The following is an 18,214-nucleotide window of genomic DNA, read 5'->3' on the forward strand; positions in this document are numbered from 1 at the left end:
AGATGAAAGTAATCAGCTTAAATAGGGATTTGGTAGTGCACTTTGCAGACTGAGCAATTAATGAAACTCTCTTTTTAGTTGTTCTTGTGGCTTTTAGTATCCAGTAAAGGATTGGTTTCCCTTTAATGGAAACACCAAAGGAAGATATTGACGGGGAAAGACAATAAGAGACTCAAATTTATTTAAATAGCTCATTAGATTCCTTTAGAAAGGCATAATTTGACAAGGGGTGTATATGAACTGATTGAAATTTTAGTCTCCTGTAAGAAATTATTATTTTTGTGTGTGTATCCAGGTGAATAATTAAGGCTCCCTGTTGCTTCATTTCTTCTGTCAGAGAGATTTCAGTGTAACTACTTGTGGTTACATGTCTTTATACAGAACTATATAACATGCTATATGACAATGTATTTAATTAATTTCAATTAACAAAGTATAACAAAATAAGATAATAGCAACAACAAAGTGAGAAAGCCAAAAATAATGTGCAACAGCCTACCCTCTTGATTTCAAATAATAAATTCATATGCATAGAAACAAAAGCCATTACCATTTTCAACATGGAGTTGCACTGACCACATATATTCAAAAACATTTAAGATGTGATAAATCATAATTAAACCAAAGGATATTTAAAGTCAATACATTTGACTCTGGTTTGGCAAAAAGCATACACACTAGACTCTATGAAATTTAAAAGTATCTAAAAATGATTCAAGCCATTGTATTTAGAATGGGTAAGAACTGTGTGGCTGACAGTATAGCCCATATAATGAATTATCTAGCTCTTGCAAAAAAAGGTATACACATTTTACAATATCATGGCCAATCTGAAAGTGATGAATAAAAAAAACTTAAAAGATTTTACCTTTAACAACAAAATTAAGAGGGCACCAAGACTAAACAAACCACAGGACACAATGCAATATGCTGATGGAGGATATACCACACATGAACACTACCTTGTGACATACATGTATGCCCAAACTTAAATATTGACACTGAAAACTACATTACACGAAAAATGTTTATAAAAGCTGAAATACAATGCATCAAATGTACATGTACAAATGAACTGTATGATAGTTCAATAGTCATGATGAAGTCATTTACTAAATTTGGAAACTAAATAATAAAATAATTCTGAGACACTTAGCATTGACACTTTCTATAATTGAACCAAACCTTGTCAAATACTCCATGCACAAAGACATTATTCCATACAAAAACAAATATACCTGTAAACAACTCTATACATCTACAATGTTAATGTACCTACAAAAAAAGTACATAATTTGAAACCCAAAGCATAAAGTCAGTGGCATTTAAAAGGAAAGGTAAGTACAATGATAAAATTTAGTAAAATAAGATCAGAAAGTACACTTTTACCACATCAATGTATTAAAGCACATATTTATAATTTTTCATATAAATTTTATGATGTAAATTTGAACAACTTGTGTATAAGATCTGGTGGGCTGACCATTCCTATTGAAATCACAGAACCATGATGTAAAAGTCTTGTATCTTCATAATCATCATCTACTGACTTTAACTGAATGGTCTATGTACAAATAAATATTGGTCTATTTTTTGTGCACAGTTATGTTCCTTTGTTTACACATCTGGTATGCTATGGTCCATTAGTTTTTTCACAATGCTGTTACCCATACTGAAAGTAAAGACAAGAATATATCAACCATAAAATGTATCCACAGACAAATATGAATGCTTCATTAGAAACACTGAATTCCTGGAGCAAAAAAATATATCTATCATAAAAACAATTTAAAGATATCTTTTTGAAAGATAAATTAACAACATTATTTTTGTACATCTTTTAACTGATTGGTTGATTGTAATTTATGTCCTATGACAGATAATTCATGCCTTTCAGGATGAGAATGGTTGATGATCAATCAAACAGACCCTGCTTCAAATTGGTGGATCCAGGGGTGGTCCCATGGAGCATAGGACCACCCACTTGTCGAACCTCATGTTTTTTCAAGGTGTAATTTTCTCAAAGTACAGTTGCTGTTATTAAATAATTTTCATAGTAATACTTGATAGGATTGCAATATTCCAAGGTTACGAAATGGCAGTATAGTGATCAGTATAGTTTACATGGTATTAAACTGTCAAAACAACTTCTTGACTACTACCTTTAGGTCATCAAGGTTCCAAAAGCAAATTAAAGGAGGATGTCATTTTAGTATTTGAGCCAAAAAAGTCACAATTTTTGAATTTAGCAGAAGTCAAAGACGCTCATCTATTCAAAGCGTCACTTTAAAAAAAAATATTAATCCATCTTAACAACCACTACTGATTAGCTTGCAAACAACAACTCAGCAATGAACAGAAAAAAATAACTTTTACCAGGAATTATTATAGTAGACTTTAAAAATCCTTGTTTCTAAAGAACTTTTTAATTCTGAACCATAAATATTTTTTTTAGTTTCTTGTTCCTAAAGATGGGTCCCCAAGAGAACATCTCAGTGTTTTTGGTCAGGTCAGATGGATATGTTGGCCTCATATGTCTACCTTTTTAAAATTACAGCTCTTACAGTTACAATTATTTATTTTAATCAGATGATCGATTACAGGTGTTTTCTCATCAAACCACTAATTATTGCAAATGGTCCGTGCATAGCTTACATAGAATAACAAGAAAAAAAACACGAAAAATGAAAATATTTTTCAGAAAAGTAGTTATACCCTGCCGTTAGTTGTTAAATGTGTAGTTTTATACTGAAATGAAAACTTGCTTTAACAAGGTTATATTATAGATGAGTCATTATTACAACTATGGTGGGAACTCAACTTTTGCAATGAGTCAGGGATGAGAAAAAAATCAAGCCAATTGACGTTCATTTGGGACCACTCCCAATTTTTTGTCTGGCTCCGCCACTGTGCTTTGTACTCGTCCAACAACCCCAGCCAGATATTTGAATATGTATGTTCATACAAAGAACAGCTTGCAGGTAAATATCATATGCCTACCCACTCAGATATACCATATAAATGGCTCTGAGCCAACCAGTGATCACTATCTTGGGGATTGGCAGAGCAGCAACAACTACCATTTTTTTTGTCAAGTATTTACTGGTAGTATGACAACCACTCTATACAATGTTTTCTTGCCTGCAAAGTTGGCAAAAATAAATTAAGCTTGAAAATAAGTTGGTTTACAGTAATAGCCCATGAAGCATGTCACCATCTTGGACATGTCATTCTGAGTTGTCGCTCTATCTCTAATGCTGCATGCTTGGTGCAGAAATGTGACTATGGTACCAATCTTCAAATTATTTGAGTTATTTTATGTTCTTTGTTGTGAGTGTCTGTTTTCTGTTTTCCATGTCTGGTCTTTGTCTCTGGATAACATTCTTTCGATTTCTGCTAGAATCTTGGTTCCCTTGATTACTTTCAAGTTTTTGGTATGACTTAGCTGGGGATCAAATGCAATATCTTCCACACTCTGGACAAACACACTGCCACTAAACCACTGAGGTGGTTATAAAATGATGTAAGAGGCTATTTATAATCGTGTTTTAATTGAGTATGAAGTATTTCATATGTAAATCCATAGTTTTTAAATTATTCCTCCATTCAAACCATACAAAATCCAACCACTTACCATTTGACAATATGTTCATACAAGAAAGAAGGCATGAGTGTGACAGTAATGGTTCTCCCACCAGCATCAATGATTTCTGAGATCTTATCATCCTGAAATTGAATACAACATCAATGTGAGACAAATGTAAAAATTAAAAGCTTCCCCCAGTGCAGCATGAGCTGCAGCCACTTGAACTTTGGGCAAGTGTGGACACAATATTAGTTTTTGACACACTTAAACAAAGGGACTTACCAATAAAGTTCATCATTTGCCTAACAACTCATTTGGAAACAATATTGTACAATAATTCTAATCATGAGATTCTTCATGCATAGAGTCATTTTTGATTGGTCGAGAACGTCTTTGCCAGAAAGTTCATACTTGCATGAACTTTGCCAGATCATTCATACATGCATGAACGCCAGTCAACTTGAAACCAATATGGCGGCCGTGTAGTTCGAAAGAGTGTGGCAATGAACTAAACAGCATAATAAAGCCATTACTTAAAGAATAGTTTATTGATTTTACTGGTGAAGTTTGTTTACAGAGAGTAATTTTCAGCTCCGGGAAAGAAATGCTTAAAATCTAACTACCAGTAAATTCGCCCCAAATTAAATTGTCCCAGAATAGATTTTATTAATACATTTACTGATTCAACACATATAAAACAAAATAATTCCCAAATGTTGGGATAGAATTATAAGGATTAAACAGCTGTTTTCGGTCATTCATGCATTTATGAACGGATCTCTCCACTCCCAAACATTTCAGGAATGGCCTTAAGCTGTTCATTGAGTTTGGGAGCTCTGAGATCCATTCATACATGCATGAACGACCGAAAATAGCTGTTTAATCCTATAATATTTTGAAATTTAATTTAAGAACAAAGTTGTGCTTTTGCCTGCTTTCGTGATTCACTTTGTACCTCATTACCTCAAAACACAGTAAATGATAGAGTGAATATGCTAAGCATACTTCTTAGCACTCATGTTTCATTAGGAATCCAATAAAAAAAAAAAATTAAAAAATTCCCCAAAAATAAAAAGTGTGGATTTTTTTGGGTGGTGGCCTCCTTTGGACCTTTATAACTTGAAAACCGTAAGTGACATCTGAAACCTGATTGTAAAATGCAGAAATTATGAGGAATCTAATATAGAAAAATTCAAAATCAGACCAGAAATAAAAAAAAATTCTTTAGGGAGTGGCCATACCCCCCCCCCCCCCAGACTGACAATGCTAACTGCTATCTTAACTCAGTTAAATATAAGAAAGAAAGTTTTATAAGAAACAAACTGTCAAAATCATTCTACATCAATATAAAATAAAAACCTCCTTTATCTCTATTGGCCCTTTTTTTTGCAGAAAGGTAGGGGCCAGTGACCCCATTTTAAATAGCAAGCTTCCTCAAGTAGCAAGTAACAATACTGTGTATAAAAAATGTTGACATTTGATCTACTACAACTAAAGGTTATCGCACAGAAATGAAAAAAAAATTAAGAATGCTGACTACAACAATGAAGACAACCTCATTCCATAATACCTCAATATTCGTTCGAATAATAAGTTGGAGTTTTAATTTCTACAATATTTTTGAAGTTCCAGTTTAAGGGCCAGTTATAGCTTGTCACCAATATAACACCTAATTGACAATATGTTTAGCCATACATAGATCTATGCATAAAACAACTTGATATGACCAGAGAGGTAAAACCGAGATACAGTTGAGGCAAGTGTGCATACACCATTTCAGCTTGTTACAGATTTAAATTTTTATTGCAATTAGACATTTGACACAAAATAGGAATTTGAACAGAACAGAAGAAGTGGTCCCTTTTTTACCTCTAATTTCTAAATCGTTTCAGTCAAAATCTCCAAAATCAATCCCAACCTTTCTTCGGAGGTATGACACCACTTACTTATAGCCAAGTTATAGTTCTGACATCAGAAAAATGTTAATGGCCCTGTCTTGGTCCCTCATACCTAAACAGTTCGTCTTAAACCCAAATCTTAAAATAATCACAGTCTGACTTTGGTATAGAAAACTGTGGAACAATATCATAGACATCCACTTTCTTTTACAGAACTCATGTAGTACCTGAATCTTCCTTCCTTGATTAGGAACCTTGTTGTAAAATTTCATTCAGATAAACCAAGTAATGTTCAAGTTTACAAAGAAAACCAAGTGTATATGGAATATAACTACACAGAAAAAGCTGACATGGATGATTACAGCTCCACTTGAACATAAAATCAAGGACTGAAGTTGCAAATCATCACTTATTCTATGCCATTTATTTTGGCTTGTTTTCAACATCTGAAATCAGATGAATGCAATATGCTATAAAATCAGGTGACTTCTGCTAGAATCTTGTTTTCCTTGATTTGATTACTCTTTTGTAACCATGATGATCTGAATGTTTCTCAATCAAAAACAACTGGTTATCAGGAAATGTGGGAAATGTTTTCATTCCACAAGTTTCTCTTAAACCTTTAGCGATCTTTTGGTCGCTTATGATACTGACCAGGAAACCAGATTAGGGACTAGATTAAACAACTGGCAATGACTATATAGGTCATAAACATTATCAGGGACCCGATATATATAAAGCCTCTACGTCTGAATTGGGGACTGAGTAATATTACATTAAGTTCAATGATAACCGATCATTTAATCTTTTAATGTAAACTTCCTGTTATATTCATACAAGCACAAAACACACATAGAACATGTGTATGATATTTAATTTGATTTCGTATGAAGCTAGATTTGACGGAAAACACAGCACCAATCAGCAGCAAAATGTGGTGTAAAAATATATGATTATGCTAATCAATGATATAAGCAATGATCAATTCATATGTAAATGTAAAGTATTGAAATTAGAAGTTGCTAACAATATCTGTGTGACTTAAAAATAAACATGAACACGATTTCTGTCATACCTTCAATCCAACGACATTCTGACCATTGACTTCAATCAAATGGTGATCAGTTAATACTCCATTTCTAGCCGCTGAAGATTCTTTGACAATGGATTTGACTTTCCCATCTTTAAACACAAATCCAATGTAACCAGCACTATCCTTCTGCATTGTTATTGTTCTTTCAAATGGTCTAGTAAAAAAAGATCAAATATTAAAACAGAATACCATTTCATGTGCATTTATCTTTTAAAAAATATAGTGTCAGAATGTCAATTGGATTTGTTTTACCAAAAAAATATTTTTGTTCTATTGGAAAAATTACTAATTCTCCATGTTTGCCATTGCATAGACAGTGACTTCCTTTTTGAGTAAAGCAAGAGATGCAGTAAACATAAATACATGTTCATAAATGTACTTTTAACAATATATTTCAAAATAAAAAAGAATTTGTTCTCTTAACTGTCCAGAATAATTTGCTTTAAACACTTATCCCATCATGCAGCAAGCAGCATTTATCAAAGAAGAGATGCCTATGATTAAAAACAGCATTTTAAAAGTGAAGAAATTTGACAAACCTGTCTCTGACAGCGAACACAATTCTCTCTGGATTTGCCTTCTTCAAAACCTCATGGGCTTTATCTGTGTTCCATCCAGCTACATTCTGTCCATTTATCTGTAAAATCTGGTCACCAAATCTTAAACCAGCTAATGCTGCTGGTAAATTGTTCTGTACTAGTGCCACAAACAATCCCTAGGAAAAAATTTATCTAATTATTATAATTTCCTTGATAAGGAAGAAAATATTTCAAACCAATACTCCACAAAATGTGTATTTAATCAAATATGATCACTTCAAAACATGTATATGTGAAGTACATGTATTTATATACAATTTAACTTATATACATGTACATGTGCATTCTAATAATCTAGTGAGAAAAAACTTCAGTGACACAATAATTATTCATCATATTTGAGGAAATGACACACAATTTGTCTAATTCAAGTAATGAAAGTATTTTTACAAATAATATATGGTTGACAAAGTATTCTTGTAAAGTCCAATAGATTTGCTAAAGTTTTCAATTTCAGTTACCTGAATGGTAGATTATGTCTTGATGGCAGTTCTGACGTAAATATGCAAGGCTTACAGGCCATATTCATGGACTTACATTATTAACATGTCTCAACCTAAGACCAATCTTCCCTTCTCCATCTTTACAGGCAACAACTTCCCTTACACCACCTTTGATTTCAGCTCTCATTAGTCCCTTGTTTGATTGTCCTGTAACTGGGGCAACCATAGTCTGACTTGGGGTGGGAACATTGGCAATCTGCATTCCTTGCTAAATAAAAATGGAAGTCAATGAAAAACAAACAGTAGCTTCCTCCCATGATGAAAATATTGCAAAAAATGTAACAAAAAAAATCCACTAAGGCAATGTTACGGTACTGTCCTAAAACAAGAAACTGTCACCCCTCCTTTTTCCATAAATTGTCAATTAATCAGAACAGTATTAACTGATAATCAAAACAATCTAAAATGAAACTTAAATCAATTCAATCTTGTTGCATGAAAAATATTGAAATAAATTTTGAGTTCTAGTCCTAAGTGTGAACAACAGACAGAGATTGGTATACCAAAATACGTCCCATATATAAAGATAAAATGTGTAAAAACTATGGTTATAATGAGAGATCTTGAAACAGGTCATTCTTTAAAACCTTGGTAAAAATAAAACAATGTATTCCCACATTACTCACATGAGCCACAACTGGCATATTCTGTTCAACAAACTCTGGTGTTAGATTTAAACCCATGTATTCCCCTAGTGATGGATACAAAGATGGTCCACCCTGCTGTGGGTAGGAGGCTGGAGTAGGAGCAGGTGCCCCCTGTCCTGGGTAGGTTATTGGTTGTTGACTTGCAGCAGTCTCATACTGATGTTGAGCCTAAAAAGTTAAAAAAAAAGAGACATTTTCCAATTTTGAACAAGATAGGATTTACAATTGATGTATGTTCTATATAAACTTAATTATATCATAATTAATATTATATTTTTTTTTTACATTTTTCTTTTGTTGTATTTAAATTTAATTATTATTAAACAATGATTTTCATCTTACATTACAATAGAATAAGAAAATACATGACAGCAGGAGGTTGTCCATGAGGGAAACCAATTAATGTATTTTTTTCTTATCATATGAGCATTATTCACATCCTATTTAATCATTTTGTTCTTTCATTACCTTTTTTAAAATGTCCCCTATTAACAAGATTGCTAGCTGTAGCTATTAATGTGTTTCCTTCTGCCAAACATACATGTATGTTGAAGCGCAAAGATCAAAATTTGTCAAATCAAAATTGCAGCCCAATATTATCAACCCACCAATTTTAGTTAAATAAAAAAGAATGAACATTTTATAAAATACCTGCTGCATTTGGTCAACTTTCATGTCTTCAAGGGTTGGATATAAACGAGACATATTTAAATGTTTATATTACCTGAAAAAAGAAACAGAAATGTGTAATGTTATTTTAGTGGTCTGTTGAATGTAAACATTCTTTAATTTACCTAGCCTTGCTGTGGCAGATCGAGAAATTCTGAAAAGGGGGTCTAGTAACAGAAATGCAACAAAGCATTTTTGTTCCATGTTTTAAATACATTTTACATTTTTAAGCAGGATATTCTAAAGTTTTCATTGCTTTTGAAGAAGACCCCCCTCCCTAATGTGGGAGGGTTAACAGGTATGTGTATAATATACTTATATAAATATCCTTGTCAGTGATAAAAGCCTGTACAGTTTGGTAAATACTTCAGGAAGTAAATTTTGAAAAAAAAGGAAATCCTGGAAGCTTACACAACCTATCTGTATATTTTGTCTGCTTACATGTACAATAAATATAGGTAAAATTTCGAACTCAATTCAAATGACAGACATTAAAACCAGTTTTAACGTCATTAGAGCTTGCAATACACAAATTTGACAAATTGATTTCTTTTAAATTATATCAGGAAATTAGCCACTGATTTTTAAGGTTACAATAGAGCATTTAGGTATTAACTAGACATACATACTTCGGCTTCAAATATCAACTAGGTTCGCGAGCAAAAACAATCACAACGTTATACTGTAGCTGTGTATTCCTTGTTTTTGTGTATTGCTGATGACAAAATTTCACAATGTCTCCTGAATGAATGACGTCAGTTGTCATGTGCCTTTGATTCGGCTAGTTTTTCTATTTTTAGTAACAGTAAACATCACGATGTTTCCGGTGATAATTTCTCATTATTGTGATAAAATGATTTATTAGAAAATAAATCTACAAAAAGTGAAGCATTTTGTTAAGTTATGTACTTAATTAGCTTCAATTTGCACCCTGAAATTCAAAAATACAAAAAGAACCGGAAGTAAACCCTAAAATGGCCATTTATCATGGCCACCAAAACAGATGAAAGCTTGACAGAGCAAAAATACACAAGACAGCGTAGCAATAGTGACCCACAACCAAACCTGGAGGCTTTAAATAACACAATTTCCGACAAGGGTAAATTTTCATGATTTTTTGTACAATGTTAAGCGTATTATTGAATGAAAAGTGTCCCCACCCGCGGTCGATATCCGCTCTTTTCAAAAATATTTTCACAGTTTGAGTCATTCTTTCTTCCATTTTTGAATGTCAAAGGTTTTTATTTATAATTGTATCAAATAAGTATACAATTCAAGAAAAACAAACAGATTTTATTTCTGACCGACCTCACAAATCATGAAATAAATTTTATGGAGTATTCTGTTAATTCTTTAGTACAGCTCACTACAAGTACAAGACTACTGAATACTGTATATTCTAATCTCATTCTAATGTAAGACACTTATGAAGAAAACTTGTTTATACCCCCAATTACATTGGTTTCTCAGAGCTGCTTTCTGCAAGGACCAATCAAATTTTATTTTGACATGAACCCTTTGAGTGGCAAGGCTTTTCCTTTACACATGTTTTGGTGTGACATGATACATTGGAGCTTGAGAGTAAGAATAAATTAATGTGCCAGTTATTCCTTTTTAACCATCTTGTAGACATTTTTACCCATAGTATAACAGATATCTAATTTTAATTTTTCAATTTTTGGACTTCTTTTCCATTTTGTTCAACTGTTTGCTGCAAATGTACAAGTACAAAAATGTATCTCATTGTCCAATTCTCTTAATGACACACTTTCTTGTTGATGTTTTTGAAAGCATTTCGTTCTCGTTTATGTGTTCATCTATATATATTTTCTATATTCAGTGTGTAATGGTGTTAATATTGCATAATAAAATCCCATATTGTCCTTATATAAGGGTGATCATCTAATGTTACAGGTAAATGTAGCATATTTGAATAGTTGATTCTTGGATCAATACATGCATCTTTACTTGCGATTCTCGCACAAGGGCAGAGCGTAGCTTACTTGCGATTCTGGCATAAGGGCAGAAGCGTAGCTAGAGTTAATTGAGAGCTCATGCCAATGGGAGATTCGGGGGATATAGTCGCCCTGGAGTCGCTCACTTCACCCTCAGATGACACCAAAAGCAAAGTGAAGTCGCCATCTCATTTTCAGACATCGCCCATAATCGGGACTATACTCCGTCTTTTAGCGGTATTTCACCAGAGTTATCTCTTTCCCGATAACAATTCAAACAAAAATGGCGCCTGTTCGAGAAAGTAAATAGTAAAAATTTTAAAATCTATTGAATTATCGGTTACAAGCTAGTATTTTCATGAGCTTTTTGTTTTAAACGTTTAAGACAGGATACGGAATGAACATTCTTCACTTTAGCTTACAATAATTCATGTTTTACCATTCACATTTCATTACAAAATGTGCAAATTTGTCGTGCGGTATATTTGGACTTATCTCAATTGATAATTCAGCAGAAAACCCGTAGCGTTTCTTTTGATCTTCATATTTCATATCAGAACAGTGAAATCTCCATTTCGATGGAACATTTCTTTAGCTTGAGGCGAATTCGTACCGACTGCTGTAGCCTACAATATGTGTCGATAAAGTTTCAGTCTTGATTTGTCAGTAATATTAATAATTTTTTTACGTGATTATTGATACTCTTGATCAACTTATATCAAGAGACTGGATATTTTGAACAAAAATCATTATGGATTAAGTGGGATCAGGAAAAAAAAGCAGAACAAAATGAAAATTCCAACAGAATGTCACTGCCTGAAATTTTCTATTCCAGTGCTGCTAAAAAAACAAAATCAGTAGGACAATGCATTGCAAGAAGCTTTGCTTTGCTCAATCATATATTAATTTTTCTGTAATAAATTTGGTAAGGGGTAGAGGTATAGATTAGAAATTCAATTTCATAAATATATGATACAGTCGATCATTCAGTCAGCAGGCTGATTTCATTTTGTCTAAAATATTTAGTTACATATGCAGCTTAAAGAAAAAGTAACATTTATCTCAATAAAAGAGAATGAATATATGGAAATGCTTACTTATATTGTGTGCATGTAAGTAACATGTAACACATGTAATTTAAAAGCATTAGTAAATGATGCGTTCACTTCTCCCTGTTCATCCCCACTTCTCCCTAGTGTCTCTCTGAAAGAGAATTCACTTCTCCATGCTTTTCTCAGGTAGCTTGAGCCCTGGTTAATTACTGTGTTGCCTACAGTATTTTTACGGTGAGGGGTCTAGGGGACGCTGAAGGCCCCCAGTGGGTTTCAGGGGGCAAAGCCCCCCTGAAGCTCTTGGGATTAAGGAAACACAGACAATGTTTGTAATTGAAAAAAATACCCCAAAAAGCAAGGACTCATAGCAGTTAAGATCTTTAAAAATAATCACAGGAAGTTCAAATTTTACAATTTTGATAATTCTTGTATGTTTGCCTGAGGGATTATTCTTATTGTTTCTATGTTGTATTGTGTCATTTTCTGGTATCTTTTCATTATCAGTGATTTGCTTATATTAGGAAATTAAGTTGAAATTCATTAAATAGTGAAATGTTTAAATTTGTGTATTTTATAGATCAACTACAAGTATCAACATGCAAATGAAGAAAAAAAAACACATATGCAGATATCAGTCAACCTCTTTACTGGTTTCTGAGGAGTTTACAGTTCTAGTCAGTCTAATAAATAAGGACCATTTTCCTGTTTTTGCGTGATGCAAAACTGTCAATTACTTTTTCTACATTTACAGGAACTTCCTGGTGAATGTGCAACAACCTTAATAATTTTTTTTGTTGATGTGTACGCCCGGGTGTTTTGACGTAAACGTAGCTATGTGCATGAAGGGCTCCATGCTTCACTATATAGGTCATGTATCGGGGGTTTCATATTTTTTTTGGAATGCAGGTACTATTGGTTTTGTAGGAGGTACTTTTTATCATTTTCTTTTCTTAGCATATATGAAATTTAAAAATTCTGGAGGTACCTTTCAGTAGCTTAGAAGGGTAAAAGTACCTGGTATCGCCTCTTAATGAAATGCCTGTACATTAGCATGGCTCCCATATCTATGAATATTCATTGCCAGTTGTTTAATCTGGTTCCCTGGTCTATATCATGGGCGACCAAAAGATCATTACAACGTCCCTCTTTTAAAAAAAATATAATATGCATGTCTTTGTGTGGTTTTTTTTTGCTTGTATGAGAACTGGAAGTTTACATTAAAAGATTAAATGATCAGTTAGCATCAAATTTTAATGTAATATTATCCAGTTTTCGATGCAAACACAGCAGCTTGTTACAGTTGACTATTTATAGGTCAAATATATTATCAGAACCCCGATATCTATAAATAGCCATTGCCAGTTGTTTTATCTAGTTCCAGGTAGTTGAAAACATTCAGGTCATTACATTTACGAAAGAGTACACTATCATATAAAGAGAACCAAGATTTTAGCGGAAGTCACCCGATTTTAGAGCATATCGCATTTTTGCCATTTCAGATGGTGAAAGTAAGCCAAAATCAGTGACAGAGAATATTGATGATAAGCGACTTCGAAGACTTCAGTCTTTGATTTTTTTAAATATTAAGTGAGGACAGTATCTGGCATAAATATATCTATAGTTTTGTACATAAGCATATAATAATTTTCTCACTAAAGAGACAAGGTTATTCCTATTTTTAGCCATCTGAGAGTTCCTTATCTCAACCCACAGATGAAAAACTGACATTTGTGACATCACAATTAACTGTTTTATGTACACAAGCTCCAAACAGTGTCTGATGTTTGAAATTTACTCTAGATGCTGCAGCCAACCCTCTAAAAAAATGCAAGAATCTTGCAAAGTTAGAAAAAAGTGAATGATTTTACGTGACGTTGTCAAATCACTTAGGATTTGAATTATGCCCTAGAATTTCAATAGGCCTGTCTGCAGTGGTTAATATTGAGGAAACAAACGACTGCATGAAGCTTGGTAAATTCAAAGAAATTTCAGCCGGTGTTTTGAGTAGATTACTTTCACCTACACTTCTGTTCAGGTTTATTATACTGGGTTGTCCTAAAGTTCATATGCAGGTTTATTATACTGGGTTGTCTTAAAGTTCATATGCAGGTTTATTATACTGGGTTGTCCTAAAGTTCATATGCAGGTTTATTATACTGGGTTGTCCTTAAGTTCGTATGCAGGTGTATTATACTGGGTTGTCCTAAAGTTCATATGCACATTTTGATTTTCATATATCATCAAATTTTTCAATTGTGAACCTGTAACTGTTTTCAGCTTTGTACAACCTCACAATTAATATATAAATTGCTGACCCTGTGTAAAAGATGACTACATGGGTAGACTTATCAAAGTAGTAATAATACAAAACATTTGCAGTATATGTCTAGAATGTTTTAAGTTGGAGGAAGTGAAAAAAAACAAACCTACCTACCTATTCACTTCGGTGACTTACATATGAAATGTTCATTTCACAAAATAAAATTACTATGACCGTCCTTTCCCAATATGATGTATAAAACTGGTTGAACAGTTCTACCATAAGACGAGACGATTCTTTAGATGATTTAGGAGAGGGATTTTGTCATAGTTTGTGAAATGAATCAAAACTTCATCAGATAGGAGACCTACTGTTTAATTACTGATAACTGTTTCTTTTGGCTTAACACTGCCTTAATTTTCTTCATTCTCATCAGAAAATATACTGTTTACAGTGTACAATGCATTAATACATGTATGTACAGCTTTCATTTACTAGTTCTTAAAGTAAAGGTATCATGTATTTGCATATAAATTTTCTGTGTACATCATAGTTTGGTGATAAAGATTTAGGAATGTGCAACAAGTGCACAGTTTGTTTTCCTACCTATGGAAATATATCTTGTATTTTAGTTTTATCACTAGTTAAAAACAAATATATTTATCAGTCTATTGGTAGTGAAATACGTTGGTTTCTATATGCATTACATATAGCCTTAGCTGTGTTGTGGTCTTTTAGAATATTTGTATTATGCATAAAGTAGTAGTTACGACTCATATTTTTCAAAGTGATTGTAACTCTTTATGATTAAGACTATCATATACCATTTTAGTTCTGCATACATTACATTCAAATATGATACCTACATATAATAATATCATTACTAGGATTATATAATTAAAGGGATGTAACTCTGTTAGTCTTGTTTGAATTAACATTGAGGGAGAGGTAAATCTAGTGTTCAAAAGTAGACCTCATGAGTGATAATTATCCAATCAATTTATTAAAAAATGAAGAGAAGGAATGAGTCATTGTCACTTGTGACAAATTTAATGGAATTCTGGTACACATTTTGAAATTATATGGTTTGCTTAGGTAGTGCACATACTTTTTTTTAATAACAATAAGTATGAGAAGCCACCAATGTTTTGTTAATTAATTATCAGAAAGTAGAAATTAAGAATGGAAAAAGGGGTTTGGGGGAGGTCAATAAGATCTAGTCCTTAAATGTTGAAATGATGATTCAGATTTTATCTGTTTGGTACAGCTAATTGTTCTTATTCTACAAAATGTTGCTCTTCTAAATACATGTAATAAAATCAGTCATGATTATTATTCTGACATCTATACCGTCTTGTCATTTTTTTTAATATATTTTGTACATTTTGTATGGCTTTGGTTTCTCTCTGTAAAATTGTTACAACTTACTTGAAATAAACTGGTTTCCAAGGTTTTGATTTTTTATCATTCCTCTATTGTTTAGAATTTTTTTACCATTTATCTTATCTGTTGAATATAATTTTCCATATTTGACTTTTTATCAACACCCATTACCAATTTTATCTAATATAACAATGTAACTTTGAATGCCTACTCTCGCAGATCTTAGTTCATGATTTATAAAGCTTTTTATCTTACTCTCACCGATAGGTAAATATATTTTATTTTATGGACCTGTTTTTGTCTTTCAAGTATTCAACACTTTAAAAACTCATGATTGATACATGCATAAGTTCATGTATATATACATATATGTGTATAGATATGTACAGAGTACTTATATTTGAGCAGCAGTATTTCAGACCATAAAGTACCTGTACACATGTGCGTAGCTACGTTTACGTCAAAATGCCCGGGCGTACACATTAACAAAAAAAATCATTAGGGTTGTTGCACATTCCCCGGGAAGTTCCTATAAATGTAGAAAATGTAATTGACAGTTTTGCATCACGAAAAAATAGGAAGATGGGCCTCATTTATTAGACTGACTAGAACTGTAACTCCTCTGAAACCAGTAAATAGGTTGATTGATATCTGCATGATGTGTTTTTTTTTCATTTGCATGTTTTGATACCAATAGTCGATACTTGTAGTTGATCTACATCTATATCAGTGTTCTAGGATTCCTATTTCCCGTTACCCGGGGCAAGTGAAATTTGGGTCTGGGAAAGTTAGGTACTTAGTTACACTTTCCCGTGGCAAGTTGAAAACTTCATATGCTGTAAGGATTTGTTCTGTTAGGAAAGCAGTCATTGACTGAAGTTGATTTTATATGGATTTTTCCTGAGGAAACCTCAATTTCTGAAAAATCCAGGAACACTGTATAAAATACACAAATTAAAACATTTCACTATTTAATGAATTTCAACTTATCTTGCTAATATATGCAAATCACTGATAATGAAAGGATACCAGAAAATAACACAATACAACATAAAAACAGTAAGACAATAATCCCTCAGGCAAACATACAAGAATCATAAAAATTGTAAGATTTCAAGTTCCTGTGATTACTTTTAAAGAACTTAACTGCTATGAGTCCTTGCTTTTTGAGGTATTTTTTCAATTACAAACATCATCTGCGTTTCCTTAATCCCAGGAGCTTCAGGGGAGCTGGTCCCCCTGGACCCACTGGAGGCCTTAAGCGGCCCCAGACCCTCACTGTAAAATAGGCGTACACATTAATTAACTCTAGCTACACCACTGCATGTCGTACAATTTTAAATGAAGAAGTATTTTGCACATTTTAACAACAAATGTATTGCTAAAATTCCTATTGAGATGTAATTGTAAAATTTTTTTTAAGTACAGAGACTTTACTTAATTTTTCCTTGAGAACTGTTACATTTTATGGCCTCTGTGGTAAAAATGGTACATTCTTTGTAACTTATTATTATTATTAGGGTTCATTTTGTATACATTCCTGGATTACTCTCAGTTTTTTCCTCTTCACAGACCTGATTATATTTTTGACATCCTAATGAAGATAAGGGCATTGTATGACATCAGTGGTAACTGGCCCTGCTGATACCTCAGCACTAAATTTGATTTGCAACCATCAAACTCACAATACCTCCAAGTATTCAAATATAATTAATATAACCATTTTTAATTACGTTTTATAGAGCTATGAAACAGCCAAATCAATGTGATACATATTACAGCATGTAGAAGTTTCTGACTTCTTTAACAATTGTAGCCAATTAGTTAAAATAAAACTATTGCATGTCTCAATATCTCAGAAAAGAAAAGTTTTAGTGTCCAGGGTTATCATATGATATAAATCTTTTAATATTACTTTAATGATATTCACAAAGGAGATGAAATGAGCTGACTTCTATTTTGGTTTCAGCCAGTAGTATATATTTATGAATATTATATAGTGCCATAATGTAACAATTAATAAAAAGGAAATCTGTCTTAACAATGATATACCAGAATTGTAATAAGAAATGAAGGTGAAATTATTTTTCTGAATAATAAAACTGCTGAACACATCTCTACTTTTAGCTTTAAACTTAAGGAAATATTTGAATTTTGAACATACATGTATGAAAGCATTGTAAAAAGCCACATACTGGTACATGTAATCCATGTTACATGTATTTGATAATTGAAAAAAAAATATTGAAGGAACATGCCCAATCATGAGTTATTGCCCTTGGTTAATCTTCTGTTTGCTAGTGGTTGACTCTATTCCACATAAAATTGCTATCAATCACAAAAGCCACAATTCTGTTTACAAATCTATTATTGATCTATCCTTACCTTTATAAGTTCCTTTGTTGTTTGTAAAATCAATTCATCGTCCTGCTCTGGTTCCCTGCCATATAAATATTGGTATCAGCATCCTTAGAAAAAAAAACCATTCTGTTAAGTATCTTGGAGTTCAGTGAGTTATCAGTGCAAAATCTATTCCAAATCTGAAGAATTTTTGTGGGATGTAATTTAA

At 32.5% G+C, this 18,214-nt stretch overlaps 2 protein-coding genes across 3 annotated transcripts in view; one reads left to right on the plus strand and one right to left on the minus strand.

Annotated features, from left to right (window-relative positions):
• Positions 1–393: 393 nt before the first annotated feature.
• Positions 394–18,109, minus strand: LOC148629880 (syntenin-1-like). Of its 2 annotated transcripts, none has more exons than XM_088558994.1 (8): positions 18,031–18,109; positions 8,978–9,050; positions 8,306–8,494; positions 7,714–7,887; positions 7,117–7,292; positions 6,560–6,731; positions 3,635–3,726; positions 394–1,672 (listed from the first exon to the last, which is right to left on the minus strand). In XM_088558994.1, exons 2-8 carry the CDS (start codon positions 9,029–9,031, stop codon positions 1,618–1,620), a joined length of 912 nt encoding a protein of 303 aa, XP_088415120.1. In that variant the 5' UTR covers positions 9,032–9,050; positions 18,031–18,109; the 3' UTR covers positions 394–1,617. The 2 variants fall into 2 exon arrangements, with proteins under 2 accessions (XP_088415120.1, XP_088415110.1); XM_088558984.1 differs by lacking the exon at positions 18,031–18,109 and adding an exon at positions 9,625–9,763.
• LOC148629881 (phosphatase and actin regulator 1-like) overlaps positions 9,946–18,214 on the plus strand; it is a 58,222-nt gene continuing 49,953 nt past the window's right edge. The window contains exon 1 of the mRNA XM_088558947.1: positions 9,946–10,094. Within this exon, the coding sequence (XP_088415073.1) occupies positions 9,983–10,094 (112 nt within the window). The 5' untranslated portion in view covers positions 9,946–9,982. The remainder of the gene's footprint in view (positions 10,095–18,214) is intronic.

Source organism: Perna viridis, chromosome 1, assembly GCF_037379345.1.
Source record: "Perna viridis isolate PV_CMFRI_1.1 ecotype Kerala chromosome 1, ASM3737934v1, whole genome shotgun sequence".
In the NCBI taxonomy this organism is placed as follows: Eukaryota; Metazoa; Mollusca; class Bivalvia; order Mytilida; family Mytilidae; genus Perna; species Perna viridis.